This window comes from Ochotona curzoniae, unplaced genomic scaffold, assembly GCF_017591425.1.
Source record: "Ochotona curzoniae isolate NIBS_2020 unplaced genomic scaffold, NIBS_Ocur_1.0 contig_1071, whole genome shotgun sequence".
NCBI classification, from domain to species: domain Eukaryota; kingdom Metazoa; phylum Chordata; class Mammalia; order Lagomorpha; family Ochotonidae; genus Ochotona; species Ochotona curzoniae.
The window spans coordinates 7163904-7181718 of record NW_024464939.1 but is presented as its reverse complement, the minus strand read 5'-3'; the positions used below and the strand labels follow the sequence as shown (position 1 = coordinate 7181718).

General features: G+C 40.9%; 1 protein-coding gene across 1 annotated transcript in view; it reads left to right on the top strand.

Moving 5' to 3' along the window:
• The first annotated feature begins 1748 nt into the window (after positions 1-1748).
• The window catches only part of ATP6V0D2 (ATPase H+ transporting V0 subunit d2), a 54274-nt gene continuing 38207 nt past the window's right edge, over positions 1749-17815 (top strand). Inside the window, exons 1-2 of the mRNA XM_040995338.1 lie at positions 1749-1952; positions 16251-16422. Of these exons, the coding sequence (XP_040851272.1) occupies positions 1823-1952; positions 16251-16422 (302 nt within the window). The 5' untranslated portion in view covers positions 1749-1822. The remainder of the gene's footprint in view (positions 1953-16250; positions 16423-17815) is intronic.

The following is a 17815-nucleotide window of genomic DNA, read 5'->3' as shown; positions in this document are numbered from 1 at the left end:
TCTTTGTTAATCCTGAGTGTTGGTCCCCTCCACTGTTGGTGAAGAATGTAGGCTTGTACACCCACTAGAAAAGTCAGTATTGGCAGTGCTCAGAGAACTGAAAATTGATCTACTGTATCATCCAGCTCTCCCATTCTTGGGAATATATCCAAATGAAGTGAAATTTGCTTATGAGAAAGTGAGCTGCAACCCTTTACTTACAGCAGCAAGTCCATAATAATGAAGACGTGGAAACAACCCAGATGTCTGTCAAAAGAGGAATGTATAAAGAAAGTGTGGGATATCTACTTCATGGAATACTACTCAGCCATTAAAAACAATGGAATCTTAAGAAAGGAAAGAATGGAATTCTACCATTTGCAAAAAAAAAAAAAAAAGAAGACTCAACTGGAGACATATTTATTCAAAGCCTGGGAACTTTGAAATGTTTTATTTAATTCTTTGTGATTTTTCAGTAACTAAAGCAGAATTTTTCACACTGATACATTCATAGCTCCTTCCAGTTTGGAAAGACTAAGAGAGAAACCAGAGATTTTTCTGGCACTTTAACTCCAGTTAAGGATTTGACATAAATATGAAATACTATGTATGCAAATAATATTTATGACTATTTCACTTTTTAAAGAAAATTAATTCATTTAAAATGGCAGAGAAAAATAAAGGGAGAGGGGAAAAGAATCTATTTTGTAGTTAACTCTCCAAATGGCTGAAAATGTGAGTAAGGTCAGGTCAAACTAGGAACCAGGAACTCCACCCTGGTCTCCCACATAGGTAGCAGAGGCCCAAATGTGGGCCATTTCTGCTGCCTTCCCAGGCACGTTAGCAGGAAGCTGGATTGGAAGCAGAGAGCCAGGACTCGAATCTGTGTTTGTGATATGGAATGCTATCCTCCCAAGTGGCAGCTTAAACTGAAGAGCTGCGTGATTAGAGCCTATTTTGCAAGTTTTGAACTAAATACATAAGCATTACTTCTTGAAACTTGGATAATAATAATAGTCAGTAATAATAATAATAATCAAATCCTAGTTTCATTCAATATTTCCTATATTATAGCCATTCCTCATCTTCCACCTAATAATACTGTCTGAAGCTTAAAGCAATCAAGCAAATGTGGAACAGAAAATGAAGAGTGTTTCTTCAGCAGTCAAATTTTGCAAGAGCAGTGGCCCACGGCTATAGAATCACAGTGTTATGTGTGTGCTTCCTGGATTGCTTTCTGGAATCTGCCCCTACACTCAGTGAAAGCAACCACCCACCTTTGGCAATTGTAAAACAGTAGTAACCACTTGTTTGACAATACACTGTGTGAGAGAACTGGGTAATTAAGATTCTTCAAGCCACCTGCCCATGTCTGATCTACGTAAGCACATTAAACTACCTTTCAAATAAAATTCTAAACTCTTAAAAATTTACAAACAAGAGTGATTTATGGCTGAAACTTCTATCTAGAGTAGGGATGTTTACAAAACATTCAGGCACTAGCAATTTCCCGGAGGTGGACAGGACCAGTGCTGGGGGAGGGTGAGAGGTAAGCCTGTTGCCTCCCTCCCAGCCTCTTTCCCCTGGCTGGTTTGCACTCACCCTGGACTTCTGTGGGTCTTCTGGCTGACTCACTATTGCTGTCAAAACAGGGGCAAGCACAGTGTGTTGAAAGCCACTGAAACTGGAGGAAACCAGTCACTCCAACCCTGAGTGTCAGCTGACAGACTGCTGGGAGCCACCTGATCACCACCAGCTCTTTTTCCAGACTAGCTCAGGTCTTTGGGAGCTGAGCAGGAGTCCAGCGTAGTTTGAGTCTAAATCAGCCACCATCGCATCCTTCATGCTGGAGAGTGCGGAGCTATACTTCAATGTGGACCATGGCTACCTGGAGGGCCTGGTTCGGGGATGCAAAGCCAGCCTCCTGACCCAGCAAGACTACATCAACCTGGTCCAATGTGAGACCTTAGAAGGTAAGTGGAACTCTTCTCACCCTTATAAAGAAAGCCAATGATGCCACTTTGTGGAAGTATGCAAAATGGTCTCTAATCCGTTCGCCAGATTCCCCGGCAGCTTTCTGTTGCTGGAGTGTGTCTATGAACTTGAATGGGAAAAGAAAAATGTTAAATATACGTTTTAGCTTCAATATATTCTAAGTGAAAATTAATATTTCTTTTTCTGGTAAATGCAAGTTTCATAGCACTGTGGTTAGTATAAAAGTTCCTGTAATTTTGACATCAAAAGATATCTAATATTTTTATCTCTTTAATGTCCTTGTGGATGTCTTGAAATGTTATGTTTTCTTTGTAGTGACAATGGATATTATACTCGTTGATTTCTGATGGCTTCAAAGTCAAGTATATTTATTAAGTCCTTTAAGGTTCTCTAAAAATTGTACTTTAAAACCTTTGGTTTCTTTTGTGATTGTTTGCATCTCCATTTAACATATTTACAAACATCTAAAGAAGGATTTCACCCAACTGCCAAGGCATCTATAGAAAAAAAAAAAAAAAACAGAAAGTGTTAGAACCCTGTATGGAGAATTTGTTCCTGCTTTTTGTCTTTTGAATAATGGCTTTTCACTGATTATTATTTGAGGATTGCCTTGAACTTGAGCTTAAAGCGAGAAAATCAGGAGGTAAGAATGTAGTGAAACCTGCCCTAGACTTAGCCGTATGGAGGTGAGTGACCCCAGGCCCCGAAGTTCTTGGCTTAGAATCCCCGTTTGTGAAGTGTGACAGTGGCATGCTGAGTTGTTGGGAGAAGTGACTGAGACAAGCATCCAGCAAAGAAGTATCCTTACGTCACATTTTTTTTTTCCAGAACTTTACCAAAGATTTCACACCTGGAGTGGGACTTTTTATTATTCCTTCCAAATATTTTGTTGATAAAGTGACACATATTATACATGTGTTAATAATAAAGTGCTTTTAAACATCCAGGTTATTCTAGAATAGGGCAAAGAAATGCTAAAAAAAATAACAAACAAAAACCCTTCTAAGCAAAGTGTTGGAAGGTACACAAACCAAAGAAAGCTTCTGAAGGTGACTTTCAAGCTTCCAAGTACAGCTGAGTGTCCTGAAACCACCTGCTTATGTTCTGGCCAGCTAAAGCCTGACCAGCTAAAGTCTGTTAATGTTGGGAACAGATTCTTTCACATGGTGACTCTGTTGGCCACAAGTAACTACAATATAATCCCAAATCTTACATGAATTCTGTGTATTTACAGTTTGGTGAGTGAAGCAGTTATTAATGGCTAGAAAGTCTGTATTAATTGAGGCAGAAAAAAAAAAAAACAACAGCAAAGAGCTCAGGGTTGAAGTGAGGGCTGAAGTCTGTGAGCAGACTTTTGATAGCTCCCATTGTCTTTTAGTCAAGTATTGAAATGAGCTAAGACATGCACAATTTAAATATAAGCGATACACAAAATATGTTCATTGTTCTGAGAATATGGTTTTGCCCACTCACTGAAGAATTCAGAGAGAAACTGGGGAAGCTGTACCCAAAGTCATAAGACGGCTTCTAGAAAATAAAAAAGATAATCATCACAATTTGATCAAGAAACTACTGCTCCCCTTATTTTCCGATTAGCAGCACCAAGTGATTCAGCTCTGGAAGAGGGAAGAGACAACGGGAGAATGAGGCCCATTCCTTTTCAGTGAGGAAGAGAAGGAAAGGTTTCAGGTGCTGTCAAAGACTCCAAGAATGAGGCTGCTTGGAATAATGTACACAAGGTTATATACCGGCTTTTCCGCACAGTGTTGAGGGATCATGAGCGGCCCTAAGCTTAGTCATGCACTCTAATAAGCAAATCTTTGCCATACACACCACTGGTTTATTGTCGTTGTATTCTATGGCTTCTCTCATCTCAAAAATGTATTTTTTAAGATTTACTTATTTTGATTGGAAAGGCAAACTTTAAAAATGCTGTTTGTTTTTATTGGAATGTCAGATATACAGAGAGAAGGAGAGGCAGAGAGAAAGATTTTTCCATCCACTGATTTACTTCACAAGTAGCTGCAATGGCCAAAGCTGAGCCAATCCAAAGCCAGGAGCTCAGAGCCTCTTCCAGGTTTCCCATGCGAATGCAGGGTCCCAGGGCTTTGAGCTACCCTTAACAGCTTTTCCCAGGTCACAAGCATGGAACTAGATGGGAAACAGGGCTGCCGGGATTAGAACTGGTGCCAATATGGGACCCCCGTGCATTCAAGGTAAGGACTTTAGGTGCTAGGCTATTGCTCTGGACCCTGGAAAGGCAGATTTTACAGGGAGAAGGAGAGATAGAAAGATTTTCTATCCATTGCTTCACTCCCTAAATGGCCACAATGGCTAGAGCTGAGCCGATCCTAAGCCAGGAGCCAGGAGCTTCTTCTTGGTCTTCCACACAAGTACAGGGTCCCAAGGCTTTCAGCTGTCCTCTACTATTTTCCCAGACCACAAACAGGGAGCTGGATAGAATGTGGTGTACCTGCACATGAACCGGTACCCATGAGATTGCAAGGTGAAGCTGTAGCTGTTGAACCATCGTGCCAGGCCCCAAAATGTATTTTTAACAACTTTCTTTGAAGTTTGATGCCAAACTGCTGTTTGGCAAATTCCAGAACTATTAGAAATGCATCATTAAATCTTATTTGGCTTATCATGGCTGCTGAGAAAATACATCGAATCAAGGATTTCCTGGCCTTGCTTAGCAGCAGCAAGGACATGGAGGCTTAGGAAGGCTGAAACCAACCTCACAGGCTGTCAGCATCTGGGAACAACTGTGGCTCTTTTCCTGCTGCAATGCCTCTGCCTCCCCATATAAATTGAAAATAAATGCCTGGGCGTGTGTTATTGCTGATGCGAGTTTAATTCTGGCATAGAAAATAGTAAGGGATGCCCTATCTGATTATTGTTGTATAGGAAGTTATGAATTAAGCAACTTGAGAAAAGCAATGCTGCTGTAGCACCTGTGAATTCAGAGATCCAACCACTTCTGAACCAGATGCAGGGTTGGGAAGAAATCAAGGCATTGGTTGTGACAGATGCTAAGGAGGCAATGGCTTCTGTTTACTTTTGTACAGATTATGATTATACAGATTATACTATGCAAATTATGGATTTAAAAAGAGTAGAGAGAATACATGCAGAGTGAAGAAAAACTTGGCAAAGATTGAATCTGCTTGTCGTCTAATTTTAAAGTCCTCTACATTTCACGATGTTGTGTTCTCAACTAATGATTTGAGAACCATTTACAAGGAATACATACATCTTCAGGTACATTTTGAGAAGATTAAATAAGGATTGTCCAGAAAAGCTTTGAAAACGCCTACTCTTGACAACTGAGCTGAGTGGTGAACAGAATCCAGTGTGATGAGAAATACTCCTCTATTCCAACACCTGCCCCTGACTGACTGGGACCTGAACCCGTGGCTGGCACAGATTCACCATGACTCAGCTTCTCCCAGATACAGCAGAAGGAAGCTCATTCACAGCGTCTGTCTTGGAGGCCAGGAGCTATCTCCATGTGGAAAACCCAAGGTCTTTTTGTACTTTATTTTTTAAAACTTTTTAAAGATTGACATGCTTATCTGGAAAGCAGAGAGAGAGCACACACATTGATCCGCTGACTGATTCTCTGAAGGGTTGCGACAGCCTGGGCTAGGCCTGGCACAGCCAAAACCAGGAGCCAGAAACTCAACTGGGTTTCCCATATGGGGGACAGGGACTCACACACTTGGGTCACAGTCCATGGTTTGCTCAGGTGTCTCAATAGGAAGCTAGATGGGAACTAAAGCAGCTGCGATACAAACCGGCTAGCTACCTTATAGGATGCTGTCATTTCAGGTTTTAACCACTGCATCTGTAACCTCCGCCCCTGAAACTAAGTGGCAACTTCACAGAAGCACGAAACATCGTTTTTTTGTTTTGTTTTGTTTTGTTTTGTAAACATCTGCTGTTTTCATCACAATTTTAAAAAATTATAGTTACGATTGTTGTATATATATTCTTTCTTGTACAAAACAGAAAAGGTAATGAAATTAGTTCTTAAAGTTTGACAACAAGGAGTCTTGTTTTCTACACTTGATCTTAGCCAAAAGGCCGAAAAGCGATTGGGTGGGCTCTTTTTTTCTAAAGCATTTGATGAAAAGTGACCCCTGGCCCTGTGGCTGTGCAAGAGCACTCGAAATGGAGCCTTTTCTCCCGCCCCAGGGTTCATTTATTTTATTTGGTCTTTTTTCTTTTCTTCCTTATTTGGAAGTGAATGAAGGGAGCCAGTTACGTCACACTAATAATTACATCCCTTTTTTTACATCACACTAATAATTACATCGCTTTTAAGGAATTTGACCTGCAATTTTACTCAGATTCCAACGTATATTCAAGTACAAATCGGTTCAACAACTACATTTTAAGCACTTTTTAGTTCTTAAGCAGGATAATTGCACAGCACTTAACAAAATGAAAAAAAAAAAAACTGGAAACAAATCATATATCTATCCAGAAAACTGGCTAAATAAAGTATAAGACATTCACAAAATGAAATATTCTGCAGTATTTTAAAAAAAATAAATAAAAGCTTGCACAAGGAAGCAGTCTGAGAGGGGATGAAGTAAGAAAAGGGGACGAACTTTGTGTGACGCGGTGTTTTTCAGCCAAATGGGAGATAAATTGGGAAAGCACACTTTCTATAAGGTTGTCTAGATATGAGGAAACTCTAAGAAGACCTGAAAGTAACTGAAAGTAGGTGTTAGTGGGCCTGGGAATGAACAGGACGGGTTAGGAGGGTCGTTACTGTGAACCTTGCGCTATTTGTACATATTCCTACAGCTTACTTTTTTTTAAAAAAAGATTCATTTATTTTTATTGGAAACTGAGATATACAGAGACTAGAAGAGAAGCAGAAGAGACGGAGGAAGATCTTCCACCTGCTGCCTCACTCCCCAACTGGCCAGAGCTGAGCCTATCCAAAGTTAGGAGCTTGGAACCTCTTCCAGGTCTCCCATGTGGGTGCAGGGTCCCAAGGCTTTGGGTCATCCTCGACTGCTGTCCCAGGCCACAAGCAGGGAGCTGGATGGGAAGCGGGGCCACTGGGAATAGAACCAGCAACCATATGGGATCTCAGGTGTGCAGGGCAAGGATTCTAGCTGCTAGGCTATTGTGCTGGGTCCGTATCGCTTATTTTAAGCTTAAAAATAACATGCAGGAGGAAGACTCTTATTTCAGAGAGCTCACTGTGTTTCCTTACATGTTATTTGTATTTCTGATTATAATTTTTCCCCTATTTGGTATTAAAACTTCATTTGCCACACTTTCCAACTTGTATTAAAATGCATATCCAAACACTGTCACTTCTGTGTTCAAACATACATTGATGGCTTTGGTCAGACTTGACTCTTAAAAGACTTGGGCGGTCTGGATCATGGATCTCTCTACATTTCAAGTATTTCCTCAGAACCCTTTGCCTTTTCTAAAGCGAGTGCATTATCCATCCGGTTTGCATGGCAAATGCTCAGTCTCCATTAAATACCCGAATCCAGTGACTTCCTCTCCAAACCCTTTGTTGCTGTGTTCCCAGGAGGATGAAACTGACAAGTCTCAACTTAATGCTGTCGCATAAGGTAAAAGAGACCTAATTCGGGATACGTCACCTAGCTATGTTACCCATGGGAAGGACATTTGTTTCACTGTGTTTCCATCTCTAAAAACTATCGCAGTTAAAGGCTTAACCTCCGAGTAAAGAAACGAGTCCATGTCCTGAACTTTAAGCTTCAGGACAACTACACCTTTGAATTTTCTTTCTCCTCCCTTCCAGAACCTGTCACTGTACTTGGTAAGAATCTGAAAGGACACATTAACACTGCATTCAAGCACTCAACCTTGAGCGTGACCTCTCTGATCTGATCTGCAGATGGTATCTCCTTGGCTTCAATCCCACTTCGCCAGGACCATAAATATCTAAAGATGTTTTGTCAACTGTGCATCTCGGGCACAGGGTAGGCCCCTGAGCGTCAGTGTATACACAACAAGCTTTCATTCACCATCTTCTAGACTTTGGAATTTCTGAAATAGTTTTTCCCCTGTGTTGGTCTTGGTGGATGGCGTTTAGTATGTGGCTGTTTGGATGATTTCATACCGTTTAGAGAGTGTCAGTTTTGGAAATAATTCATTCTGATAAGAATCAGAATGAGGAATTTTCACCCTGGTGACCCCCAATGAAATACATAATGAATGCTATGTGACCACTAACATATTGGTCTTAGTTTTTAACACAAACTGTATTAGGTGTTATGGAGGACAACAAAAACAAGAAGATACTGTTTATTTACAACCTAAAAAGCTATTGATTTTACAGAATGTCACTAATAAGTGAAAACTGGAATACAAAAATGGTTTTAATACATACTCAAAAGTGAGCCAAATGTTGCACATGAATGGGTTGAGAAAAGACAGATGAGGTGGGGTTTGCTGGAGGGGAATGCTGGATGGCAAGACATTCCAGGCAGGCAGAATCAAACGTAAAAATCTCAAGTGGACATCATGCCAGTTGGCTGCCACAGTGAAACACCTAGAAATCAGGCCAGGACTTAGGTGGGGAAAAATGTTAAGCCCCTTATTGGGGATGATGAACTTTCCAGATACCAGCTCTGAACAAGGACCTGGCTCTTCAGACACGTGTGTGCATGGAGAAGCATGCCTAAGTGGTTTCTCTGAGCCCGAGTTCCTCATCTAGGAAATGGGGGTGATTGTGAAGGGTAAAAAACTTATCTCCATAAACCTCGGTCTCGGTGATAAAACATTTTACACACTCTATGGACTTTGGTTTTCAATCTGCCTAAAACTTCCAGCTGCCTTTAGGATCATGACCAGATTCAAAACAATCCTTAGGAAAGATAAAACTTGAAGCAGGGAGAGCTTCAGGTTAAAGAGTCAGGAAAAAAGATCCGAAGAAACCACCACAGTAAAGCAGGTGTAAATGGCTGTCCTGAACCACAGAAGCAAGGAGCACAAATCAGCAGAAATACAAGAGATACGAGCTCTGAACTTTCAATGATGCAAGAACAGCAGCATATGGCAAAAGGGGAAAAAATGATACCTGATCATGGGGAGACATTAAAATCAGACTAATCACAACATGTGTCAGGGCCCAGTGCAGTAGCCTAGTGGTTAAAATCCTTGCCTTGCATGAGTCAGGATCTCATATAAGCACCAATTCTAGTTCTGGCAGTCCCACTCCCCATCCAGCTCCCTGCTTGTGGCCTGGGAAAGCAGCTGAGGATGGCCCAAAGCCTTGGGACTCTGCACCTGCATGGGAGACTTAGAAGAAGCTCCTGGTTCCTGTCTTCTGATTGGCACAGCTCCGGCTGTTGTGGCCACTTAGGGAGTGCAAAATCAGACGGAAGATCTTCCTCTCTGTCTTTCCTCCTCTCTGTATATCTGATTTTCCTATAAAAATAAATAAATATATTTTTAAAAATCTGATGGCATATTATAATGTATTGATTAAGAAATTCTAGCTTAGCAAATAAAAGCTAAAGGTCTTAACCACTCAATCAAACGAGTTTGGAAATGGATGAATTCACTTGAGAGGAGTAAGCTAATACTTTGCAGTGCCTTCCAGAGGCTGGCTCTTTGTCTAGCTCCACCATCATTAATCCGTGCAATAACCTGAAAGTCTGGATTCTACAGATAAGGAAACTGCATTCGACAAAGTCAGATAACTTCCCTAAAATCAGCACAGCAGATTGTAGGGGGAAAGTTGCGTTCTGCTTAGGAACCGCAGACAAGCAACCTGACCCACCTGCCAAGCAACCTCAGATAGCTTCTTTAATCTACAGAAGTGAAGTACAAGGATGCAGGCAATCATAGTTACACTGTGAGAGATTCTGATATTTATTATAAGTAGCCCAATTGAGTCCTTGTATTCCATTGCTATTCAGAATCTATTAGATTTGCGGTGATTCCAGTTTTTCACTGTCATTTATACATACGTAGGTATGTATTTTTTTTTATTCACTCTCTATGGTATCTTTCTGTATAAAAAAGCAGCGTAATAGTCTCTGCGGGTGGCCCACGCATTATTCCTACGTGGCTTGGGAGGCTTTGAATTATCCTCTTTTCCTAAGAAATCACTTTAGCTAATAATGCATTAACATCCTCCCGCCCCGCAGGAGCTCTCTCTATTCCAAAGTTATTTGTTCATGAAGTTCTGTTAGCCACATGTCTGTTTACACAAGGACTTAGGAAAAGCAAGAAAAACGTTAAGTGAACCCGTTTCCAACACTGTGAGACTATGACCACCGTTGCTTACTGGCAGTTGTTCCTTATCTCAGAGCAAACGTGTCAGCTGTCAGCGCCCGCGGGTCTCTGCAGTGCTGGCAAAGGCCGTGCTGGCATTTCACTGGTGTTTCCGCCCACTGCCCTAGCGACCATTCCTGCGCAGCCTCAAACACTGGAGTCATTGAATTTCCGTATCTCACTGGCAGCTGAAAGGTTGGAAAGCTATCTAGCTTAAAAGAAACATATGCCATCTGAGCAAAATACCATGCTTTTGAAAGAAACATGATTTGTGTCACTTTTGTTGGCAAATATTCCTTGCTGCTGAGAAGGCAAACTGTCAAATCACATTAAAAAAAAAAAAAAATCTGAACCTCCAGAAAAAAAATGTCAAGGAAGCAGTAGGGGGAAAAAAGGCATAATTGCTTTAAATTAAGTTAATTAAATAGACAATTGAGCAAATAAATTCTGGAGTCAGATAAAGAGCATCTCCAGAAGCAGAGAAAGAACGCTTGTGTCCTGAACCTCAGCCAGCCAGCAGCCTCGGTCCGCCTTTGTTGCAGATCTACCCTTCCCCAGCCACTGGCACACCGGCTCCCCACGTGACTCTCCGTTACCCTGAAAATAAAGATGTCATACCAAAGCACTTCTTCAGACAAACCCTGCTTATTACTATAGTTTTGATTCTTGTTTTATTTTTAACGTTTATTTATTTCCCTTTTATTTGAAAGACAAAGTGATACCTTCCTTATGCTGGCTCGTCTCCCAAATGCTCCCCACGAGTCAGGGCTGGGCAGGCTCGGGGGGTAGACCTGGGGTAGAAATGGGGACCTCAGTTCAGGTCTACCTGTGGGTTGGGACCCAAGATTAATCATCACCTGTAGCCTCTTAGGAAGCTGGATCAAAAACAGACTAGTCAGGACACAAACTAGGCACCTTCATACGGATTGCGAGTATCCCGAATGATGTTTCACCGTTGCACAACTCTTGCCCAAGCATTGATTCTTTTTTTTTTTTTAAGATTTATTTTTAATGGAAATCAGATTTACAGAGAGAATGAGAAACAGAGAGAAAGATTACTTGAGCTAATCCCAAACAAGGAGCTTCTTCCGGATCTCCCATGCGGGTGCAGGGTCCCAAGGCTTTGAGTCTTGCTCTACCGCTTTCTAGACCACAAGTGGGGAGTGAGGAGCTGAAAGAGAAGTGGAGCATCTGGGATACAAACCAGTACTATATGGGATCCTGGAGCATTCAACGTGAGAAGTTTAGGCACTAGACTACCGCTCCAGGCCCCCAAGCTTTAATTCTTGCCTCTCCATTTCTATCACTTAAAAAGCAGACAAAAATTATATATAGTTATCATGTACAAAGTATTTTTAATTGTGTGTGCAGTGTAGAATGTTTAATTAAACATTTCCCCCACATGCTTATTTTTTCATGGTAAGAACACTAAAATCTGCTCTCTTTGTATTTCTAAGTATATCACATTGATATTTTCTATAGTCACCAGATTGTATACAGTAACTCTCATAAAATTATCGCACCTATCTAATCAAAATTTGTATTCTTTAACCAAAATCTTTTCATTCTTCCATCTCCCTAACACCTGATAACTACATTATAAAATCTCATTTCTTTGAATTTAACTTTAAAAAAATTTATAGCTCAATGAGATCTTGCAGTGTTTGTCTGTCTCTGCTGGAATTATTTCATGTAATACTGTGTCCTGCGAGTTGCTCCCTATTGTTTTAAAGAACAGGATTTTCTTCTCTTTTAAAGGGTTAGTTGTTTTTATTTTATTTGAAATGCAGAGGGATTGAGAAATGAGAGAGCTCTTCCATTTTTTTCCCCCAAATGTCCCTAAACAGCCAGGATTGGATCAGGTTACACGCAGAAGCTCAGAACGTCATCTGGGTCTCTCAGTTGGATGGTGAGGACCTTAATTCTTTAGGTGTCACCTGTTGTCTACTAGAAAGGGCATCAGCAGGAAGCTGGATTGAAAGTGGAGGAGCCGGAACTCAGGCCATGCACTCCGATAAGGGATACAGGCAAACCAAGCTACAGTTCAATCCTTATGCTTATCCTGAGTTTCCTCTGTTTTTAAGGATGAATAGTATTGTAAAGTCTATCTTGATCGCATTTTCTTTTATTAAATAGTTCAATATATTTTAACAGCACACTTAAAGAAACTGTACAGGGAACAACATTCAAATCATGGACTTGCATATAGGATGCCTCAGAACAGTGTAGTGGTTGGATGGCACCTGCCATAGCATAAAAATGCTACAAACATCATTTGGTTGTTATCAGTAAGAAATGTTTGTATTTTCCAGAAAAATTTAACAGATTTATTTTTTAATTGTAGAAATTTGAATTACTGAAATGTGTTCACTGAGACATTTTGATGTGCATGAATGCTTTATTCTCCCGAGTTTGTATTAAAAATCCACACACAAATGAAAATGGAAAACTGCCAATATTTGATTTCTGCTCCATATTTTTCCACTCGCTATTGTATACTTAAGGTACCTTTTGAACGCATGGGGAAATAGTATCTACTGTTCGGAAGTGCCAGTAGCACGAAGAAGAAAAAAATTTTGAGAATGATCTTTTCCATCATAGTGGATCCTTGAGAATGTTCTTCATGTGTGTGGTCAGGACAGGTTTTGGTGTTTTCAAAAAGAACAATCAGACAAGCATCACCTGCTCCCCGTAGAGCGCCAATGGCCGCACTCTGCAAGCGCAGGTCTGTTTTAAAGTCCTGAGCGATTTCTCATATCGGGAGCTGGAAAGGGAGTGAATCAGAAGTGATTATCGGTGAACTGATAATGTCTCATTTCATTCAGCATCTCAGTAGCAGGTCCGCAGTGACTGTGTTTCTTCACCCCTCCAATAGAGGGCGCACTCTTGTGAGCAGTGTTTTGAGGCCAGTTTCTTCCTGGGTGCTCTGCCAACTGTTGTTCTGCAGTCAATCTGCATAGTATGAGCCTCGGTGTAAAGATCTCCTTAATTCTGGCTTTTCCTTTGCTGGAGCTTGACCAGTCAGCGGTGCCGTGGCAGACGATGCAACTGCCCTGATCATATTTTCTTTTTCCGATAATTTGCAAATGACTACTGCAGGTCATTCCCTTTCCTGGATATTGTATATGATGTTGCAAGGATCATAGCAGTGCACATGTCTCTTTGACATACTGATTTCATTTCCTTTGGATGTATCCTCCATGGTGGGATTGCTAAGTCACATGACAGTTCTAGTTGTACTTTCCTCATCGACTGCTTTAATACCACTGGATTTCTTTGCACTTTTTGCACATAGCATAACTGTACTAATCATGGAATGCTTTCCTCCCACTGTCACATAGCACTTTAAGACCCATCTCTGGCCTACCTTCCTTCAATAAAATTTCCTAGACCTCTTGACCCCATTCCTGTGGCTCTTGGGCTCCTATTCTGTAGTTGCAAAAAGCAAAATATTTATCAGTAAATTTAATTCATTGTTTGAATCATTTGTTGCTGGTGCTATATTATGTCTGATCCCTCTTTGGGTATCTTGTAACTGACAACACATACCAGACATTTAAGGAAGGTTTGAATTACAAATGCAATAATCTGGGCCTGGCCAGGTGGCCTAGTGTCTAAATCCTTGCTTTGCAACTGCCAGGATCCAATATGGGTGCTGTTTCATGTCCCACGTGCTCCACTTCCCATCCAGCTCCCTGCTTGCGGCCTAAGAAAGCAGTAGATGATAACCAAAGTCTTGGGACCTGCCACTGCATTGGAGACCTGGAAGAATCTCCTGGCTCCCAGCCTGGGATCAGCTCTGAATCAGCCATTATGGCCACTTCGGGATTGAACCAGTGGACGGAAGATCCTTCTCTCTTTCTCTCCTTCTCTTTGTAAATCTGCCTTTCCAATAATAAATAAATCTTAAAAGATAAACAAGAGCAATGATTTCCAGGATGCTCTCATATGTAGGCAAGATGATCCTATAGACATTTCAAGTAGAGATATTCAGTAACAATTACGCATTGGGTACTGCACAGTGAGTCAGAGACAAATGACAGAACCAAAGTAGTGTAGCTGGTTTTGGGGATTAACATACTTGAGAGAATATAATATCCTGTAGTAGATGCTATGCCAGAAATATTATCAAAGAACTTTGAAATTCAGCTGGAATGACCCTAAGTGGCTCTGCCTGAGAGGATCAAGGCTTTGCTGAGAACATAACAACCCAAATGATTTGGTGGGTGATCACTTGCAGGTTTTATTTTTCTTTAAAGATTTAGTTATTTATTTGAAAAGAAGTGTTCAGAGAGAAAGGGGAGAACGATGAGAAAGAAAGAGAGAGAGAGATCCTGCAGCTGCTGATTTCACTCCCTAAAAGGATGTCACAACCAGATATGACTCGGTCTGAAGCCAGGATTCAGGAACTTCATTCACAATAGGACAGGAGCTTAAGTGTTTGGGCCATCACCCACTGGCGCACTAGCAGGGAGGCGGATCAGAAATGGAGCAGCTGGGACTTGAACTGTTGCCCATAGAGGGTCTGGCGCTGTAAGCCATGTCTTTTCCTGTTACACGACAGTGTGGCCCGTAACTCACGGGTTTTTAGTTTATGTAATTAAATCACAGTTTACCTATGTGGTCTTGAGTAAGTTATTAATCTGCCTAAGTTTACTGTTATTAAAACAGCATAAAAATCATTCCACCTCATAGAAGTACTGTGCATATTATGAGATAATACAGGCCTGGTGTGATGGCCTAGTGGCTAAAGTCCTCACCTTGAATGAGCCAGGATCCCATATGGATGCTGGTTTTAATACCAGCAGCCCCACTTCCCATCCAGTTCCCTGCTTGTGGCCTGGGAAAGCAGTTGAAGATGGCCCAAAGCCTTGCGACCCTGAACCTGGGAGGGAGACATGGAGGAAGTTCCTGGCTCCTGGTTTCAGATTGGCACAGTTCAGCCGGTATGGCCACTTGGGAAGTGAACCACTGGTTAGAAGATCTTCCTTTTGTCTCTCCGATCTGTATATCTGACTTTGCAATAAAAATAAATAAATCTTTAAATAAACAAATAAATAAATAAGATAATACAAACTTATTGCAATACCTGGTGTATGATAATAACTTACACTGGTAATCAACATTTTAATAGTATAACCAGACATCGAAAGATATCTTAAGTAAAGAGCAAATCTGAAAGGGGATTGAGGGAGAAACTCTAAATACTGGGGAGTAATCAGTACTCACAAAAGTGGGGGTACTAGAACACACGTGGTGTGTGCAGGAGAAAGTAACAAGTTCAGCTGGAATTCAAGTCCATCCAATGATCTGGCAACCCAAACACGCACTGTCTAAGGGCTGCAAGGGCAGAATGCGGTTAGATCTCAGGAGTAAGTAGACTTGTCTCCTGGTCCAAGCTCAATCATTTTATAACTCCACCATGTAGCCTCACTCAACGTCAATGTCTTCATCAGTAATGAAAGGACATTGAAATTAACCCGTGTTGGGTACTCCCTCTACAACCCACCCTCCCGCCGCCCCGTCCCCATGGGAACTATCACTGATGAATTATTTTTGCACCGATGTGGTTTGGAGCCTTAGTATCCTACACAAAAGTGTTCCAGCCAACTATTTCTACATGACTGAAACTGATGCTAAAATTGATGCAGGTTAAACCTATTTGCCTGCTCTGGACTTGGTGTGTTTCTTAATTTTTTTTTTTTTTTGCTTGGTTCTACTAAATAATACCCATTTCTTAGGAAATTGAGAATGTTCATGGTATGCTGGATCATATACATACTTATGTATGTATGAACATGTGTACATATTTACATTAAATTGCTCATTAGACATCAATAGTCAACTCCAAATCATATGGGCCTTATATTAATTTTATAACATAATAAGAATGTACTTATTTTAATGTCTCAAGTACAACTCATGTTAAAAAAAAAAAAGCTTTCCATGCATGTTGAAAATATAACCTGATTTGGAGCTTCACTTAATTTCAGATTTGAAAATTCATCTCCAGACCACCGATTATGGCAACTTCCTGGCCAATCAAACAAATCCTCTCACTGTTTCCAAAATTGACACCGAGATGAGACTGAGACTGTGCAGAGAATTTAACTATTTCCGGAATCATTCCCTGGAGCCCCTCAGCACGTTCTTCACCTACATGACGTAAGTGACCATAGAATGCGTAGTAAGGTGTCGAGCGAGGGACCCTGACGGTTACAGGGGTGTTAGGATGCCGAGACGTAAGGGCTTCCCTCTTGTTTAACTGCAGTATCTCATGAATAAGCAGAGCCACGGTTTTCTTAAGAGAAAATAGATTTCAAGTCTATACAAATGGTATGTGTGTGTGTGCTGTGTGTCTGTTTGTGGTGACCCTCTTCTGAGCGCTTTCAGCTTTTCTTTCTTAAAGTAATAGTGCTGGTGATTAAGGTCTTACAAATGCTGTGAAATATTTGGGTTCCTCTTTGAAACATGACTTGTTTTTGAGGTCCCGTCTACCTCTCCCAGTTCCCCTGGTAACCGTGTAAGTACCCGCTGAGTGGCTGTGGTTTATTGTTATCACCAGCAGTTCCAATCTTTCAATGTATGGGTTCTTCAAGTTATAAAATGCTCAGTGTGCTCACTTTGGCAGCATGCAGACTAAAAACAAAATTGAACTTTTCCACAGTTACAAATTGTACTTTAATTAATACAGTTAACAAATTAAATCTACTGCTCAGGTAGACCGTTTGAAATGCACTCTGGTGTTCCAGTTGTCCTAACAGGATTTGCTATCAATGCTCTGTTGCTGTAGTGAATAAAATTGAGATGTTATTTACAGAACTATGAAAGTTTAAGCATAAGATAGAAACTATAGGGCCCAAGCCTTATGTTGGTGTCTGGTATCTAGGCACTCAACATGTTTGTAGAAACTGCTAACAGTGACAAATGCTGGCTTGCATGAGAGGGTCCTCAAACAATCTCATGAAAACATACTAATTATATAAAAAAAAAAACAACATTACATCTAGGTTCGAAAAGAAATTTCACACCAAGATAAAAGTTTTTTTTTAATCGTTTTTTCCATAAACTTAAAAAGAGCTTCTTATAAATTCAATAATAGCTAAAAGAGAACTTTTAAAGACACAACAATGTCAAGTGCCATAAAAATAGGAATTAGAAACATATATGAAAACAAAGTGGGCACTAGGGCCTTTGGGAGATGGTCTAGGATTTCTTTTTTATTTTATTTGAAAGGCACTTAGATACACGGAAGCGAAAAACAGATCTTCCATCCACTGGTTCACTCCCCAGATGTCCGTAACAGCCAGGGCTGAACCAATCCAAAACCAGGAGACTGGAACTCAAGCCAGATCTCCTGCACATTTGACAAGGGCATAAGTGCACCATGCGTCTCCTCTCAGGGTGTGGATTGGCAGCAAGCTGGAAGAGAGCAGAGATGAAACTCAAACCAGGCAGTCTGCTATAGACTGCGGGCATCCCAGCCAGCAACATTCCCGAGACCTAGGATTCTGATACGTGTAAGCAGCACAGGTGCCTTCAGAAAGGACAGTGTCAG